General features: G+C 42.8%; 3 protein-coding genes across 5 annotated transcripts; all 3 read left to right on the plus strand.

Annotated features, from left to right (window-relative positions):
• Positions 1 to 1,062: 1,062 nt before the first annotated feature.
• LOC4339089 (sorting nexin 2A) lies at positions 1,063 to 5,230 on the plus strand. Its single transcript, XM_026025801.2, has 5 exons — positions 1,063 to 2,049; positions 2,992 to 3,201; positions 3,311 to 3,577; positions 4,625 to 4,711; positions 4,830 to 5,230. The coding sequence occupies exons 1-5, from the start codon at positions 1,162 to 1,164 to the stop codon at positions 4,908 to 4,910; spliced, it is 1,533 nt and encodes a 510-aa protein (XP_025881586.1). The 5' UTR covers positions 1,063 to 1,161; the 3' UTR covers positions 4,911 to 5,230.
• A 277-nt stretch (positions 5,231 to 5,507) lies between these two features.
• LOC107278649 (protein RETICULATA-RELATED 5, chloroplastic) lies at positions 5,508 to 10,342 on the plus strand. The gene is made up of 7 exons (XM_015783852.3): positions 5,508 to 6,103; positions 6,398 to 6,527; positions 6,905 to 7,435; positions 7,971 to 8,078; positions 8,246 to 8,791; positions 9,292 to 9,414; positions 9,829 to 10,342. The coding sequence occupies exons 1-7, from the start codon at positions 5,526 to 5,528 to the stop codon at positions 10,042 to 10,044; spliced, it is 2,232 nt and encodes a 743-aa protein (XP_015639338.1). The 5' UTR covers positions 5,508 to 5,525; the 3' UTR covers positions 10,045 to 10,342.
• LOC4339090 (aldose reductase) lies at positions 9,973 to 13,657 on the plus strand. Of its 3 annotated transcripts, none has more exons than XM_015783854.3 (11): positions 9,973 to 10,393; positions 10,482 to 10,582; positions 10,665 to 10,861; positions 11,377 to 11,427; positions 11,502 to 11,575; positions 11,691 to 11,778; positions 11,876 to 12,082; positions 12,159 to 12,230; positions 12,369 to 12,428; positions 12,529 to 12,705; positions 13,310 to 13,657. In XM_015783854.3, the coding sequence occupies exons 3-11, from the start codon at positions 10,724 to 10,726 to the stop codon at positions 13,397 to 13,399; spliced, it is 957 nt and encodes a 318-aa protein (XP_015639340.1). In that variant the 5' UTR covers positions 9,973 to 10,393; positions 10,482 to 10,582; positions 10,665 to 10,723; the 3' UTR covers positions 13,400 to 13,657. The 3 variants fall into 3 exon arrangements, with proteins under 3 accessions (XP_015639340.1, XP_066166474.1, XP_066166473.1); XM_066310377.1 differs by having other exon boundaries at positions 10,163 to 10,402; XM_066310376.1 differs by lacking the exons at positions 9,973 to 10,393; positions 10,482 to 10,582 and having other exon boundaries at positions 10,648 to 10,861.
• Positions 13,658 to 17,760: the final 4,103 nt, after the last annotated feature.

A 17,760-nucleotide genomic window follows, 5' to 3' on the forward strand; every position in this document is an offset into this window, starting at 1 on the left:
AAACTTCCTAATGGCAATGAATTTCTGTTAATGTTTGGTCACCTGTGTCTAAACTGTCAATTCCTTTATTGAACTATGCCTGAAATGTCTGAAAGAGCTTTGCACAAAAATTAGAATGTTATGGATCATGTGTGACAGCATGCAGATTTTGCTTGCTGAATATCACAATACTATACCATGGCTGATAACAATAACTTGCATGTATTGAAGAGTATCCTCTATAATCTTTTTAGAGGGTGGACTTGCGCCTAAAATCGTTGTCACTCTCGCAATGGCATATGTGATGCAATCACCAACTGTGTTCGTTTCTGAGGTTCGTTTTACAAAGAAAGTTACAGAGGATATTTTAAGAAAAGGGGGGGGGGGGGGATCAACTTGCTAGTGGTAAACGACTGAACGTCATGCTTTTCTATGGCAAAAAAAGTTTGCCAACATAATTGTTCATGCAATATTCCGTGAATCACAATACTTTCCTACCCTTGCAGATGATAGAACATGTCATCTTTTGATCGTTTGAAGCATGTTATGATTCCTGAAATTCGAAGTTGACTATTAGTAAGTGAAATTCGAAGTTGACTATTAGTAAGTGGTAACGCTGATCGTGACAAATAATTTCGGAACATTTGCAATTCCAGGACCTGCCTATCTGCAAGTTGCAATCCTACGTTCCTTCAAACCATAGATCCGCAGCAATTTCTCATTTTCACAATAAAACACGTCAAATACTGTGTCCGAAGCCTAAATCACACTATCTACCGTCTACAGCTGCAAACAATACCCATTGCAATTTGCAAAAGTGTTCATCGATGAGGAGAGCATCGACGAGAAGGATGACGCTGCGGAGAGCTGATGGAAAGGCATCAGAAATCTTGTTTAGCACGAGTACTACTTCACTTTGCGATCAGAGCAAGACTGTATGGACTCTGGTGATCTGGTCCCACATGTCATTGAGTGTTAATCCTGCCCCCTCCTGATTACGACACCCCCACGCTGCCACGCAGTCACCCACCGGACCACGGCACGGTGTCCACCTTCCGCCCATCGATCGTTGTTCGTTCGATTGATCGATTCTTCTCCCGTCTCCGCCTCTCCGTTTTCAGATCTCTCGCAAAAATCCCCATAGCCATAGAGGCCTAGACCCTACCTGACTACTACCTCGCCATGATGGCCGCGGAGCCCTCGCCGGCGGCAGCCTCCGCCGTTGAAGACCTCGAAACTCTCCCCCTAGACTCTTCCTACTCCTCCGCCCCCGCCACTGATCCACTCCTCCGCCCGCCTGCTTCCCCGTCCGCCGCCTCCGCCGCCGCTGGTGGGGACCACGACCCCTTCGTCATCGACGACGACTTCCTCGTCGACGAGGAGGATGACGACGACGTCGGGCCCCCTGCGCCCACCGCCATCCCGCTGGTGGCCGCGGCGGCGCGGGCCCCGGAGTTCGCGCGGATCGCCGTGTCCGATCCGAAGAAGCACGCGGAGCCCACGTCGGGGGCCGCCGGCGTGATCCCAGGCTCCGGGAGCTACTTCTCCTACCTCATCACCACCCGCGTCGGGGAGGCCGAGGTCCGCGTGCGGCGGCGCTTCCGCGACGTGGTGGCCCTCGCGGACCGCCTCGCCGCGGCCCACCGCGGGCTCTTCATCCCGGCACGCCCCGACAAGAGCGTCGTCGAGGGGCAGGTCATGCAGCGCCACGACTTCGTGAACCAGCGGTGCAGCGCGCTCCAGCGCTACCTCCGCCGCCTCGCCGCGCACCCCGTCGTCGGCCACAGCCCCGATCTCCGCACGTTCCTCACCGAGCCTGGCGCCATCCCTGCCTTTGAGGGCGAGCAGCCCCGGTACTGGACCACCACGCTGAGTTCTGCGGCTCCATCGACTCCGGCAAAAGCTGGGAGAGACTTGTTTGGGATGTTTAAGGGTCTGAAACAGACGGTGGTGAACGGGATGGTTGCAACAAAGCCCCCACCGGTGGAGGAGGAGACTGACACTGAATTCCTAGCACACAAGGCTAGGTTTCAGGATTTACAGCAGCAGCTCACCACAACATCTCAACAGGTTCGTGCAATTTTACTTTACCTCCGTGAGGGGCAGCACATTTTGTGTGGGCAATCCAAACAATTTGTTGTATGGCACCGCAAAGATTTCAAGCTACATGTTAATGCATGTGAACCAACTCCCTGTGCCTCTAATGCTTTAACTACATAACCACCACAATACCACAGAAACTTGTATGCCAATATGTGTCATGCGACCATCTCTGCGATTTATGTTTCTTTATGCAGTTTTTATGAATTGCCAGCATAGTTATAACTCTGTACCAAGTGTACTGTTTTATCTGAAGAACTTTTTGTGGAAGGACTAGAGGAGTTAAGCCCTTTAAATCACTAATTAGTACTCCAGAACCCATTTTGTGGGAGGACTACAGGAGTAGTTGTAATATTACCAGAAGTCCAGAACTCATGCTGATTTCCAAACCCCCTCAAAACTTTAGCATCCGTTTTATTCAAGTTGAAGTCAGATTCAGAGGCCATGGGCCAAAAAACCTGAACACATATTCATCAAACAAACACATTTATATTTTCTTGTGTGGGCATCTTAACTTCATATTTGCAATATATTTTACTCTAGCCTGTAATTTACCTGATTGATCTCAAGGTATGTTTATTTTTTCTCCTTTTGCAAAGTAGTGAAAGTCGAGTGACTGTTTTTCATGGTGTTACCAAACTGTCTTATCAGAAGGCTACTATTATTGTCTTCGTCTCATGGATGTGGATTGTGGAAGTCATGTTCCGTAGCAAATAACATAAAATATTTCTTTTGCATTCCAAAAGTATTATTAGGATGAAGTTGTGTTATTTTACGGTGAATGGATGTCCTAGTTAGAAGTAGCATTGCATTACTTTCTCCTTTTGGATTCTTTTAATATTCTGCACAGTGAGCCTCAGATTGGTTCATGAAGCTATTGTTGTTGAAATTCTGTATTTCCATTTTCTGTAGGCGGAAGCATTAGTTAAAGCTCGGGATGATCTTAGAACAACTACAGCTCATTTGGGAATGACATTAATTAAGCTAGCAAAATTTGAAAGAGAGCAGGCAACATGTAGTCCACAGAGAAGAAGAGCTGCTGATATCAATAATTTTGGAAGTTCTGTTGTCAAGTTCAGCAGATCACAGGCGAAACTAAATTCTGAAATTGTGAAGCACTTGGTATGTGAAAATTTCTGCAGACTCAAACAGAGCAAGCAGTTATTTGGTACCATTCCTTGAAATTGCTTTTGTCTTAGATTATAACAAGATATTATTTATTCTTTTTCAGGGTAGTATCCATGAATACTTGGAGATGATGATATCTGTTCATCATGCGTTTACTGATCGTTCTAATGCTTTACACCATGTGCAAAGTCTGTCAGCAGATCTATTTTTCTTGCACACCAGGGCAGAAAAACTTGAATCAGTATCATCTAGGAGTAGAAGTATAGACCAGGAGTGGACAAGGCACCAGAAATTAGGGGGATTGAAAGAAACAATAAGTGCAACAGAAGCAGCGAAAAGCCACGCACTTAAAGAATATGAAAATATTAAGGTAAATCACCTGAGAGCTTGAAGTGAATTGATATCAAATAAAATCACCTAAAAGCGTAAATATAAGTTGTTTTAGATGTAGAAGCAGAAGGGCATGCGGTTTGCATCTTGTGGTTTACTACTGAAAGTTTACTTATACTGTACTTAGTAAAGTTATAGCTTCTATTTGATTTAACCGCATATGCTATGGTTAATACATCTAGCAATATAAATCATGCTAAAGGTTATTCTTGTGAATATTTCAAAAACATGGTCAGATAGTCTTGCTAGTTAGAAGAAACATATTTTTGAAGCTTAATATAAATATGATATCACATTTAATTTTAGTACTGTCTAGTATCCTTGTCATTTTTATACCCGATGTTACTTAAGCTAGTCTGCTGGCAGAGAAGATCAGTATGAGTCATGCAGTATGGCACCATGACCTGCATTTATGTAGCTTAGGATCCTGCAATATTTTTGCTGCCTGATAAATACCAACTTAAATTACTAGAAGGGAAATACTGAGATAGTGAATTCAATGTTCTTCTATTTTTATTTTCTAGGAAATCAGGTTAAGATTGTTGTTATTATGGTGTCAATTGTAGCTAACTTGCAGTTTAGTAACTAATTCATTTGCTCACAAGGACTTTTTTTTTGGCTTTTATAGCTTCTTTGTACTGTACTTGTTAATGCAGTTTTATATTCCCATGAAGAAAACATTAGCTTAAACTGGAAATATACAAAGATGGAATGTGTTTAATTTAGTAGAACACAAGTTAAATTCAATATAGAGCATATGCAAATACAAATTTACCTCCAAATTTTCAAGAGCTTTCTCAAATTTAAGTGGCAATTCAGGTATGCAGCGCATATGCATACTAGTTACTAGGTTTTGTACTGGCAGTACAACCTTTACAAATCCTGGATGCGACGTGGCCTTCGTCTTCTTGGGCCATATTCTTTATAGTATAGCATTATATATTTATGCTCCCTTTTGGATTTCCAACCTGTACTTTTTTCAGGCTGTGCAAATTACCATACAAATCCTTTTTTTTTATGATTTCAGGAGAACAATACGATTGAAATTAAAAGATTCGATAAGGATAGGCGTCGAGATTTTGTGCAGATGCTGAAGGGATTTATTGTAAATCAGGTATAAGAATGCTCCACTAGTATTTGGCGAGACACCATGATTATTACACTGTATTTATCCGTAGTGAAAGAAGAGGTGTATACATGTCAATAACATTGGTATATATTACTGTGTGCAGGTTTCATATTCAGACCATTATGCTAATATGTGGGCAAAGGTAGCAGACGAAACTAAAGTGTATGCAAAAAGGAGCAACTGATGCGGCTTGTGTATAGCTAGTAGTAGGATCTTGGTTTATTTTGATTTGCTGACTATAACACTTGATTCTCCCCAGTTTTGCCACCATGCGGTTCATTGTATTGCTACATTTGAGTTAGAGAGAGTTTGGGCGAATGGGCTTCTCGGTGACAATTGACATACACGACATATTTTTCCCCTTATTTTTTTTCTCAAAAATCCATTTCCCTCTTCTAGAAATCTCTTGTGCATTTTACGGTCCTACCTCGTGAAACTGATGTATCTGGTTTGAATTTTGCCATGGACGCAATCCATGGTATATACAACAGGCACTTTTTCACACGTTTCTGACTGTCAAGGCTGAGGCCTGAAGATCCAGTGGCTGGTATCTTTGCTTATCCACACACGTAAGCATTGTTTCTTCAGTCTACCTGTTGTCTCGTTGTATGCTGCTATGCATATGCAATCGAAATCTCAATCTTATCGATGTATTACCACACTGGGAGCTACATAATCTGGTCGATTTAGACCAAACTTCAAATTCGATCTCGCTACAAAATAAACGTGTTTATCCAACATCCTCGTCTGTAATAACCCTTTGCTGCCCTTCAGAAAGCTCGAACTCTCGGCCGCGAAAATGTCACACGCGCCGTGCCGAAACGCCGCCTCCTTCAAACCGCTCCTCCCCTCCCGCCTCCGGGCCAAGCCCCTCGCCGGCATCTCCTCCTCCCCACGCCGCAACGTGTCCGCCTCCGCCGCCTCCTCCCAGTCCCGCCGCGACTTCCTCCTCCTCATCCCCTCGCTCGCCGCCGCCTCCGCCATCCTCCGGCCGCTCCCTTCCTCCGCCGCCGATGGCGAGGCGCCTCCCACGGATTCATCCTCCCCCTCGCCGCCGTCTGCGGAGGAGGCGGGGGCGGTGGTGGAGGAGGTCGACGAGTCGGCGCTGTCGAGGGTGTACGATGCCACGGTCATCGGGGAGCCGGAGGCTGTGGGGAAGGACGCGAGGGGGCGGGTCTGGGAGAAGCTGACGGCCGCGAGGGTGGTGTACCTCGGCGAGGCCGAGCTCGTGCCCGACCCCGACGACCGCGTGCTCGAGCTCGAGATCATGAAGGGGCTCGCGACCCGGTGCGCGGAGGCCGAGCGGGGCGTGGCGGTCGCGCTCGAGGCGTTCCCCTGCGACCTCCAGCAGCAGCTCGACCAGTTCATGGACGGAAGGTTCTCCCTCTCCTCTGTGTTGTTTCACTTCAGTTATCCGAACACTTGCTTGGGAGAACAAAATTTTCCTGTTTACTTTCTGTAGATGAATCCATGTTGTGAGTTGTGACGCATTGATAACTCGATATGTCATTTTATGGAATAAAATAATATCATAGGCGGCACATTGGATTTCAATGCAGACCATGTTTAGTTCGAGCCTAATAGCGATTCCATGTTTGATGTCGTAAATGCATTTGTTCAGTAACAAAGATTTCCTTTCAACAGATTTTGACAAGCTTATGCTTTATCCAGGATTGATGGTAGCATCCTAAAGTTGTACACGTTGCACTGGCCACAAGACCGGTGGGAGGAGTATGAACCTCTTCTGAATTATTGCCGTGATAATGGAATTAAGCTTATTGCTTGCGGAACTCCACTTGAGGTGATTGATAGCTTCTACTAGTTGATGAACTTAGATATTCAATGCCATGCTTTACCAGTGATTTAAGTTGTTGAATGCTTGATGCCTGCAAAGTATTTCCCTCAATACATGTGTCTTGGAAGTTGAAATTAGATTTTGGTGGTTCACATATCAATTTTCCTGACACGCACAAGAAAATCTCTTTGCAGCTTGTTACATATAATTGCTTTTCATGATTAGTTATAGTGTGGTATGAACTAATGGAACAATCTCACTCTGCAGAATCAAGATACAACTTTCTTAATGTTGCATTCTATTGAATTTTAGGCTTATTATTTGTATACCTCCAAGTTCTATCACAGCATACTTGTACAATATTATGCTTCTTTCTTGAGCAGGTGAAAAGAACTGTCCAAGCAGATGGGATTAGAGGCCTTTCAAAGGCAGAAAGACAAGAATATGCCCCTCCAGCAGGCTCTGGCTTCATCTCTGGCTTTTCATCTATCTCAGGCCGGTCATTGATAGACAAAATTTCATCAGCTCGTGATTCTCCTTTTGGTCCTACCTCATATTTATCAGCACAGGCAAGAGTAGTTGATGATTATACCATGTCACAAATTATTCTGAAAGAGCTTAATGGCGGGGATACTTCAAGGATGCTAATTGTTATAACGGGTGCAAGCCATGTTATTTATGGGTCACGAGGAATCGGTGTTCCTGCCAGAGTATCTAAAAAGATGCCAAAGAAAGACCAAGTTGTTGTACTACTTGATCCTGAGAGACAAAGCATAAGGAGGGAAGGTGAAATCCCGGTTGCTGACTTCTTATGGTATTCAGCAGCTAAACCTTGCAGTAGAAACTGCTTTGACCGTGCTGAAATTGCACGAGTTATGAATGCTGCTGGTAGGAGACCTGAAGCTTTGCCTCAGGTTTGCTGCTTGATCTTCGTTTTAGTCCATTGCTTGTTAACTTCATGTCGTGATAGACCTTTGAGAAAAATCTGTAAAATCGTGTATTTAGTGAAGGTAACCATGAACAGGCTCTTCTAGATATTGCTGCCCTACTATCTTCAGGAGAAGAAATATTGAATGAGTAATACTGAGCAAGATTTGACAAGAAACCTTCAGATTACCTAAATATCTTGTGTTGATTTGTATTAAGCTTTTTATTCTGGTTTTCGAGTTCCAGAAATGTGCCCCAGAGTAGTACAGGTAGCACAATAAAACCTAAGCCTCTAGCATTTTCTGAACCCTGGCTGTGACACAGATTAGCTAATAAAATGCATCACATTAGTCAATATGCCCAGTGCAGTAACATCTTTTTCACATGACCCAAAAAATTCTTGTAAGTCATAGAGCAGGAGCTTTCTTCTGTGGCCAAAATGTTTCTATACAATGGTAAGCATCATTTTTTAGTACTAGAAGTCTGGCTAATGGAACTCTTGCGTTTTGCTGGAAATTGCAGGATCTTCAGAAAGGAATAGATCTTGGTGTAGTTTCTCCTGAGATACTGCAGAACTTTTTCGACCTTGAGAAATACCCTGTTATGTCTGAACTGATTCACAGATTCCAAGTAAGAAACTGCTCTATTATTTTCGTTTTACTCCTTAGACCTTATCAGTTCATTTAATCTATGCTTCTGAATAATTCTCCTTGAAACATATGCTTGCATTAACTTAATATCTGTACATGATTTCTGCATATGGGACTCCATGTAAATAAATAAAATAAATTCCTCAGGGTTTCCGTGAAAGATTGCTGGCAGACCCCAAATTCCTTCAAAGGTTGGCTATTGAAGAAGCTATATCAATAACGACCACTCTATTAGCACAGTACGAAAGACGGAAAGGGCGATTTTTCGAAGAAATTGATTATGTACTCACCGATACAATTAGAGGCTCTGTGGTTGATTTCTTTACAGTGTGGCTTCCTGCTCCTACTATTTCAGTCCTTTCTTATGCTGATGATGGTTCTGGTGAGAGTTTGGAGTTCGTCAAAGGCCTTTTAGGATCATTGCCAGATAATGCATTCCAAAAGAATGTATTGGGTCAAAATTGGAATATGAAGCAGAGAGTTGCAGCAGTGTTAGTTGGTGGTTTGAAACTTGCTAGCGTTGGGTTTATTTCTAGTGTGGGGGCTGGAGCTTCCTCGGATCTCCTGTATGCTGCTCGAGGTGTGCTGAAATCTTCAGTGAATGCAGAAGCAGGACGGAAGAGATCTCCTATTTGGAAGTCAGCAGCTGTTTATAGTTGCTTTCTTGGAACGTCAGCAAACTTGCGGTATCAGGTAACTTTTCCTATTTTCAATCGAGGGACTTGACGGTTTTTGTTGCTAAGTTGCATGAGCAACTGTATGGTACTATGTTACCAAGCATAACTAGTAGCAAGCGCTCTCTCTCTCTCTCTCTTCAGAAATTCGTAGTACAATTATTTTGCCTTACACATCTTCGATTGTTCTTTAGGAGGGAATCCTCAGAAATTCCCCAAAAGACTGATGGTGCCAGTGTAAGGAAAACTTCCTTTTGGTTACACGATGGTGCCATATAGCCTGTTTTTATTAGAGCACAGGGTTGTCGATTTGTCTTTTAACACAGAGAATACAATTTCCCCTATGTATTCTTATCTTTTTCCACTGCAACCATAGTTCACTGAAATATTCACAATCCATAACATGGCCTAATGCAGCAACCTTTTAACCTAGGGAACTATTTACTCAATTCTTTTTTAGCATTTCTTTTTTTTTGTTTGGTACAGATTATCTGAGTTTCTCTAACAATTGTGTTTCAGATCATTGCTGGTTTAGTGGAGCATCGGCTAGGAGAGAGTCTAGCTACTAGCTACAATCAGCCACTTCTTGCTAGTTTGTTGTCCTTTGTGGCAAGGACAGTGAACTCATACTGGGGAACACAGGTTGAGCATTCTCTGCACATTTCTAGTTATATGTTTGTGTTGGTAGCATAGTGCAGACTCAAGATGTTTAGATCACTTTAGACTAAAGAACTCTTCAGGGAATCTGGCTATGAGTAATGGCATTGCACTTTCCCATCCTACATCCCGATTTATATTGTTTATTTAATTCAATCAATGGTCACAGGAACCTTAACATTCACATACATCCATTAAAGCTTTACTGCTATTAAAGGAATATTTTAGTTGAGCTTTACCTCGGAGGCTTCAAGCAGCTTTCCTATGATAATTTACGCATTTAAACTCCTTAATATATTCATAGTGCTTTTATGGTTTTGAAGCTTATATTTTACACAAGATAGGAGCTTACAGTAAACCTATCCCTTCTCTCCTTACTGGTTATTCTGTTTGGTGCAGCAATGGGTTGATCTTGCGAGATATACTGGACTACAAAAAACCAAGGAAGTTCCTCCTGTTGAGGCCACAGCACCACCTGCTGAAACGTCACAGTTAGCCACACCGCCCGCTGAAACATCACAGTTAGCCACACCACCCGCTGAAACATCACAGTTAGAGGATGGTAGAACAGAAGTACAAAATTTGGATGACAACAGCAACCAATCAAGTGGTTGAACCTAGTGATTTGGTTACTTCACAATGCCTTCAAAGTACATAACGATATAGCTAGGTTTGTATCACAATTCCTTAGAGTTAGGGAGTACATCACTTGTTAACCCCCAACACAGTACATGCATGTACTGCTTGTGATTTTAGAGTAAAAATTGGAAGGGGGACACTTGCAGTCTTCTGAGGATTGCAGCAACAACCGTTTTCTTCTCTGTAATTCAAAACAGGTTGTAATTTAGTAGGATCGCATACTGTAGAAAGTTTGGCAGGTTTGCCTGTTGCAATAAAATCTTTCCGCCTGCTATGGAGCCAGATGTTTCAGTGTTTGCAGATTTTATCGTCCGACATCGCCCTGGTAAAGATGGTAGGCAAGCAAGTCCATTTCTGGTATGTTTATCTATTAACAACTAATTCTTTTTCTCTTTAAATATGTTGCTGGCCAGCTACGGTGGGTTCTAGCAAGTTCTTCAGTGCAACTGTGCTCGGTGCATGGGACAGATTTCTTTAGGCTGTGACCCCTCGCCAGGTGTCCCTGGATACTAATGTACGTGGCATCTCTTCCTTGAACTCTCTTCCTATATATGGAAGTTTTGCATCCATCTCATCTTTAGTTGCGAAGAAAGCAGTCTAGAAAGGTGAAGATAGCTAAACGGTGTGACAAGCAAGGTAATAGAAAGGCGCGATCATGGCGAGTGCCAAGGCGATGGCGCAGGATGAGCATCACTTTGTTCTGAAGAGTGGTCATGCCATCCCTGCAGTTGGGTTAGGCACTTGGAGGGCCGGCTCAGATACTGCTCACTCCGTTCAGACAGCCATCACTGAGGTATATTCTGCATATCTCCCCTATCTGGCTATCTACATGCGTAGAAGTGTCCAGCATACTAACCAAGTAGCAATGGCCAGCAAACCAATTCTGTCTGTATTTGCAAACAACTTAATAGTAAACCATCTCCAGGTACGAGGATATGCATTTGTAGTTTGGTACAGTATCATATTAATACCATCTCGAAAAAGACTACAGTAGTATCTTGGGCTAGTAACTGCGCATCTTCTGTGTGATAGACTGCTCTGTATTTGCCCATGTCATAGAGATGTTCGTCAACATACTACCTATGATCGGTCGAGAGAATGGTACACTGCTTGAATATTGCAATCTTGTCTTGGAGCTGAAACTGAGGCTTGAACCTCTATTCTTTTCTGAAAGCTATCTAATGGGACCTTCACTGATATAGCACTAAGCTCGCATATCGCTAAACTTTCCAAGTTCATCTGATGTATAGACAGCTGCGGAACCTGTTTCTGATCTAAGAATGTAATCTGAATATCTGGTTACTGCAGGCTGGATACAGGCATGTAGATACGGCTGCTCAATATGGAATAGAACAGGAGGTACACCAAAACAATATTATGTTTATCTGGTAGTCTATTGCGTGATGTTTCGTTAAGCATTCTCTGCAATTCAGGTCGGCAAAGGGCTTAAAGCTGCGATGGAAGCTGGAATCAACAGGAAAGATTTGTTTGTGACGTCAAAAATATGGTAATTATATTTACAATCATAATAACTTGTCCTTTGGTGTAAAATTAAATATAAATGCAGTAACTTGTAGTGTGTTTCCTATATGTGAATTTTGATCAATACTTGGTTACTGCAGGTGCACAAACTTGGCTCCTGAGAGAGTTCGACCAGCATTAAAGAACACGCTGAAGGATCTCCAGTTGGATTATATCGACCTTTACCTTGTAAGAAACGAAAATTCTTTTGAATAGAACTTCATTACTCGACTGCATACTGGAAATCAGAAATTTTACCTAGAGTGATAAAATAAAATGGATGCAGATTCATTGGCCCTTCCGTCTAAAAGATGGAGCACACCAGCCTCCTGAGGCTGGGGAAGTCTTGGAGTTTGACATGGAGGCAGTATGGAGGGAAATGGAGAGACTTGTGACAGATGGACTGGTTAAGGACATTGGTGTCTGCAATTTCTCAGTTACCAAGCTCAACAGACTGTTGCAATCAGCTAATATTCCACCTGCAGTATGCCAGGTTGTGGACTATCAGATTTAAGTTCCAACATATTGAAATAACTGGATTGCTCCTTTACTTACTGAATTTCTCACAGATGGAAATGCACCCTGGTTGGAAGAACAATAAGATTTTCGAGGCCTGCAAAAAACATGGAATTCATGTTACTGTAAGATATAATTTCTTATGAAAATCAGATACAATAAGCTAACCTCACTGATGCAATTTCCGTGCATGTTTTTGTTATAAAAACAAACGCTCTTTAACATTTTTCTTGTATATTTAATTATTTATGTCACTTTTGCAGGCCTACTCCCCACTGGGTTCTTCTGAAAAGAACCTTGCGCATGATCCAGTTGTCGAGAAGGTAGCATCCACAAATGTTCAGATAGAATAAACAATATGAAAAGTTAGCATGCTCTTCAATTACGTGTACTCGATAGCTAAATACAACCATATAAATGCAGATAGCCAACAAGCTGAACAAGACTCCAGGTCAAGTGCTCATCAAGTGGGCTCTCCAAAGGGGAACAAGCGTTATTCCAAAATCAACTAAAGATGAAAGGATTAAGGAGAATATGCAGGTGTTTGGATGGGAGATCCCTGAAGAGGACTTCCAGGTCTTGTGCGGCATCAAAGATGAGGTGAGGATTGACCTTGTGCATCCCGTTTGTAGCGTGTGGGCTTGTAGACTGTAGCTCAGCTGTCCTAAGAGCTCAGAGGTTGAGTGCAAAGAGAATATGTTTAATGAAATTACTGTTAAAGATGGCTTGATGTGGATGTTATTGTTCTTGATATGGTAGACTGCTTAGAAAATGAAAACTTGGTATAGTAGAGGTGTGAAACATCACTTGCTAGTTTTGACCCAACGACATTGCATGGCAATTCAGCACTGCACGGCCGGAATCTGGATCTATATTCCTATATATACTGCAATAGAATAATCCACTCCATAGTGACAATGCAGTAGTAAGATTCCGTCAGTTTGTACAGCTTTACTACATGTTTTAAGTAGTTTCTTCAGGGTATCTTCCAGGCTAGCCAGGAAGACATCTCACACAGAAAATTTCGGTGTTCAGAACTTCAGATAGAGCATCATTTGATCTGTTCGGTGTGACATCTAATTTTAAATACTGGACTTAACTAAACACATATGCTACACATAATAAACTACTAAATAAGCCCCGTCTACTTAGCTACAACTAATCTTTTTCTCTGATATAATGTGATTGGACCTTGGTATTGCAGAAGCGAGTCCTGACAGGAGAGGAGCTCTTCGTGAACAAGACCCATGGGCCATACAAGAGTGCATCTGAGGTCTGGGATAACGAGGACTAAGCTGCCATGTTTCACCCAAAGATATGGCAAATAATGGTTATGATGTTGGTCATGCACGAAGGAGTTATGTGATGTTCTCCAAGCACTGTGACGAAACCAGCTAACTCAGCACAAGATGTACTACTATGTGTAAAACTAGTATTGTTCTATGTGTGCTCTTCTTCAAGCTTTGTGTAACCAGCTTCTCAGCACAAGATGTACAGCCAGTGCTGTAAGATAAATAAAAGTATCATGGCTTTGCCGTTGCACTTGCTACTACATGCTTTGCCTGCTTAGCATTATGGTTGAGTTTACTCTTTCTTCATAGAAATCGAAATGTGCTGCCTGCCTGTCAAGCTCACCAGCCGTTCAATGGACCACTGAACAAACATGTTTACAAAAATCATTATCTTAAGCTGAAACAGGTAATAGTACTGTACTAATCTTCTGCAGAAATTGCAGTAGATCAGTGCCTTAATGAACATCAGGAGCAGCGTGAGAGCCGTACGGTACAGATGCCCAAAGGACGGGGACCGTATGCACGGCCACCTATCCTGTCCCAAAATCGAGTTCAAAGTACGGGAGAGAATTTTGTATGGGTGGTCCCATCCGGCCAGATCAAGGTGGGTCCCGGTGCTCAGCGGCACAAAAGAGTGCCGCGTGGGCCCAGCAGCGAGCTCTTCGAATATTTTGTGCTGGGCTGGGCTCAAAGCTCCAAAAGATACAGTAGATTGGATCTTGAGGACGGATGCCAAGGTGGCCGGTGTGGCGGCGCCGTGGCCGCCAGGCTGGCTGGACGCCTCCGGCTCCGGGCCGACGAAGCTTCCTCGCGGCTTCGAGACTCGCTGTGCGTCACCTGCCATATGCTCTACCTGATGGAATCTGGATGTGTGGGCGGTGTTATGGCAAACCACAGCAAATCAGCCTCACTGCCGATGGCGTTTTTTTTTTATTAAGATAATGAATGTTTTAGTTAAGAAACAAAGTTAAGTACATCAAGTCTTTACACCTATCAAAATGCAAGTACCTAAAAGAAAGAAGGAAAAGAAAAGGTCATACGATATCTTAGACATAACATGCTCTCTATGACCTATTTCCCAGTACTACAAATCTGGACGGGTGGCTATTATATTCATAATACTATGGACAGTCCTCCGTTTATATTCCGACCACTAGAATATGTCACATTATATTCTAGATTTGTTATTTATGAGACTGATGGAGTAACAATAACGCAACATTAGGGCACCCACAATGGTTATCTATAGGCTCTCTACAAGAGATCTATGTCAGCATATTTTCCTACTTGGAAGGTATTAAATGAAGAGAGAGAGCAAAGCTATCTACTAACGTAGAGATAGTCTATAGAGAAAAACGAGGCAATGCATGAGAGAGCTATAGATACCAATGTAGACATACTATTAAGGTATTTTACTATTAATCGAGTCTATTGCTGAGATGTACATGTTTTTATAGAGAACACCTTACTTTATCATTGCGGGTGCTCTTATGTATTCTTTGAAAAGCATTCAATAAAAAGTAGTACTCCCTCTTATCCCAATTTGATCATTACATAAGGTATTTAAGATCTTCTCAAAATGACCATCATCTAACAAGTAAATCTTTTTTTGCGCCAAAAGTAAATGAGCATCATTGAATGCACTGCATGCAACCAACCATGAGTAATTTATATTGGTCCAACTATATGCAATATTTAAAACTTGATGCTCCACGAAACACGAAGCGACGTAGCACCTTAACTGATGAGAATTAATTACAGAATGATGAATGTTTTATTGTTCTTGGTATATGTGCTCTTTACTTAGGTGATGATTGAAATGGGATGGAAGGAGTATTTCCTTGTTGAAGGCTTTTCAAAGAATAATAACATTTATTACGTCATTTCAACTTTGAATCTCAGCAGTAGAAGAATTGATTGATCGTTTGATGGCACTTGATCTAGTATAGGAGTAAATAAGTAAATTGCACTGATAATATATGACACATATATACACAAAATTGTAAGCCGCTCATCCTAGTACACAAACATGTGTGGTGTGTGTGAATCAGGACTAAAATTATAAACCATAGCTAATCTTTCTGACTTAGAGATTTATGACGCCAGCATACACACGAGAATGACACCATGTAGATATGTATAGAATCTAGAAATAATGCATGCTGACTGTATATAAAAAGATGTATAAAAAGAAGGGAGTTATAGTGATAAAAACAGAGGTAAGGTAAACTATAAGGGTAATTTTCAATTATAACATTTCTCATGCCCTCACGCGTGATATCCTAATTAGAGTTCAACTTAACAAGTTTAGCTATAGTGCTTTATTTGACCTTGGTTCGTATGCGGTGCATACTAGCTAGTTCATCTATCTAAACGAGCGTTTCGCAAGTTCGTGTATTGTCAATACAAATTACTCGTTCATGCGTGGTGCTTTTGGTACATATTTTCATTTTTAAGTTAGAGTTAGTCTTTTCGTCCCACAAAAAACCAATCTAGCATTGGATGAGATGTTTTCTAGTACAATGAATTTGGACAAGAGTATATCCAGATACGTTGTACTAGGAAACGTTTAATCCAATACTAGTTTAAATTTTTTTTGGACGGAGGGAGTATATAACTATATTAGCCACCGTACACACTAGTGAGGCTTAACAAAATTGCATCAGTTTTAAGCTATCCTAGATCAAATCCCATCAAACGATTTGCTCAAATAATTAACCCTCGCCTAATCCAAGCAAACAAACCAGCCGGAGTGACAAATCACTACCTGCCTCTTTTTGGGGCAGCAACATGCAAAAATCACCGCGAGACGTCTCGGAGGCGCAGTACTCTAGAGTCTAGATCGCCGTCGATTTGCTGACGCTCTACTCTGCGCACGTCTCTACCACCGTTGTGCGTACAGCAGCAGTAGTGCTGTACAGGGGCCTCCGCCCTCCAGAAAAAAAAAAACCGCACTCACTTGGTACGGTACTGTCCGTGTGCCACTCGTACAGCCGCAGCCGACCCCCGACAACCGCAACGGCATGCGCCCCCTGCACCTGCAACCGCCCGTCGTCGCAGGCTGGCTCGCTCGCTCGCAGCGTCCGGCACGAGGCCGCGCGTGAGACCTCCCGGGGGCGCACGGCCACCTTTTCCCACCCGGAGCCCGGTGCGGCTGCGCCCAAAAGCGCTCGCACGCCACAGTTCCCCTTGCCCGCTTGCCCCCCTCGCGCGCGCACCTGTGCCTCCCCAAGTGGCCGCCGCCCGCGCGCACAGACTAGTAGCGAACCAGCTAGTACTAGTCTCTAGCCGCGAGCGTGACGTGGGTTGCACGCTCGTGTCACGCACGCGTTTGATACGCCGTGCTGCTTGCGATTTGCGGGCGGCTGATGGGTGGGCGGGGGCGGTGCGGGCGTACGATGGCGTGCGCGTCAACGATAATTCTGCGTGGATTTTCGAGGGATTCTCGGCGGTTTGGCGGCCGGGGAGGGACGTGCCCAGGTTGGCACTCGGCACTTGGCAGAATTGGCAGCAGGCAAGCTTTCCCGGTACAGTACTGGTGTGTCGCCCCGCAGGCAGGCAGCTTCCTGGCCCAACCTTTTTGACGACGTTACTATTGGACCCGTCTGCCTTTTTAGCCTGTTCTCTGTGGCTTGACGTGACATGGAGACATATGATGCCTGCTTTCAACCTGGATTAAGTTAGACCGTGTTTAGATGGGACTAAAACTTTTAAGTTTCTATCACATTAGATGTTTTGACATTAATTATCGGGACTGGCTATATCTTATGTGACAGATTTTTTAGCCTCCTATCATGCATATTTCTTATCCTTTAGATAAACATCTAACGGATGACATTAATATACACAAACAAAATACAAAAAACAAACAAACGGACCACATGAACAATCTGAAGCTCACGTGGGCTCAAGTAGATTTCAGACTTACATCGTAAATACCCTAAAACTACATATGTAATTATAGTGTAAGTACGATGTAATTAGTACGCGTGGGATCATACAATATCGGATATTCTGTGAGGAACCTCACGTTAAATAACGGTAAAAAGAGTAACAGAAGGGTCTTATGGTGTGAACACGTTAATGATCAGACATTGGAGTCCAATTCCATGCAGCCATAGGACATACAAAACCGAATCTTAGCGTCAAATCGAACGGATAGAAAAGTGACAGATTTTTGGGAAAAAAACTGTCGACAAAGATATAGCAATTCCGTTAATTATAAATATTAAACATAAACTATTAATAAAATCTATTTATAATCTTGAACTAATTCGCGCGACGAATCTATTGAGCTTAATTAATCCATGATTAGCTTATATGATGCTATAGTAAACATTCTCTAATTATGGATTAATTAGGC

The sequence above is a fragment of the Oryza sativa genome, chromosome 5, assembly GCF_034140825.1.
Source record: "Oryza sativa Japonica Group chromosome 5, ASM3414082v1".
In the NCBI taxonomy this organism is placed as follows: domain Eukaryota; kingdom Viridiplantae; phylum Streptophyta; class Magnoliopsida; order Poales; family Poaceae; genus Oryza; species Oryza sativa.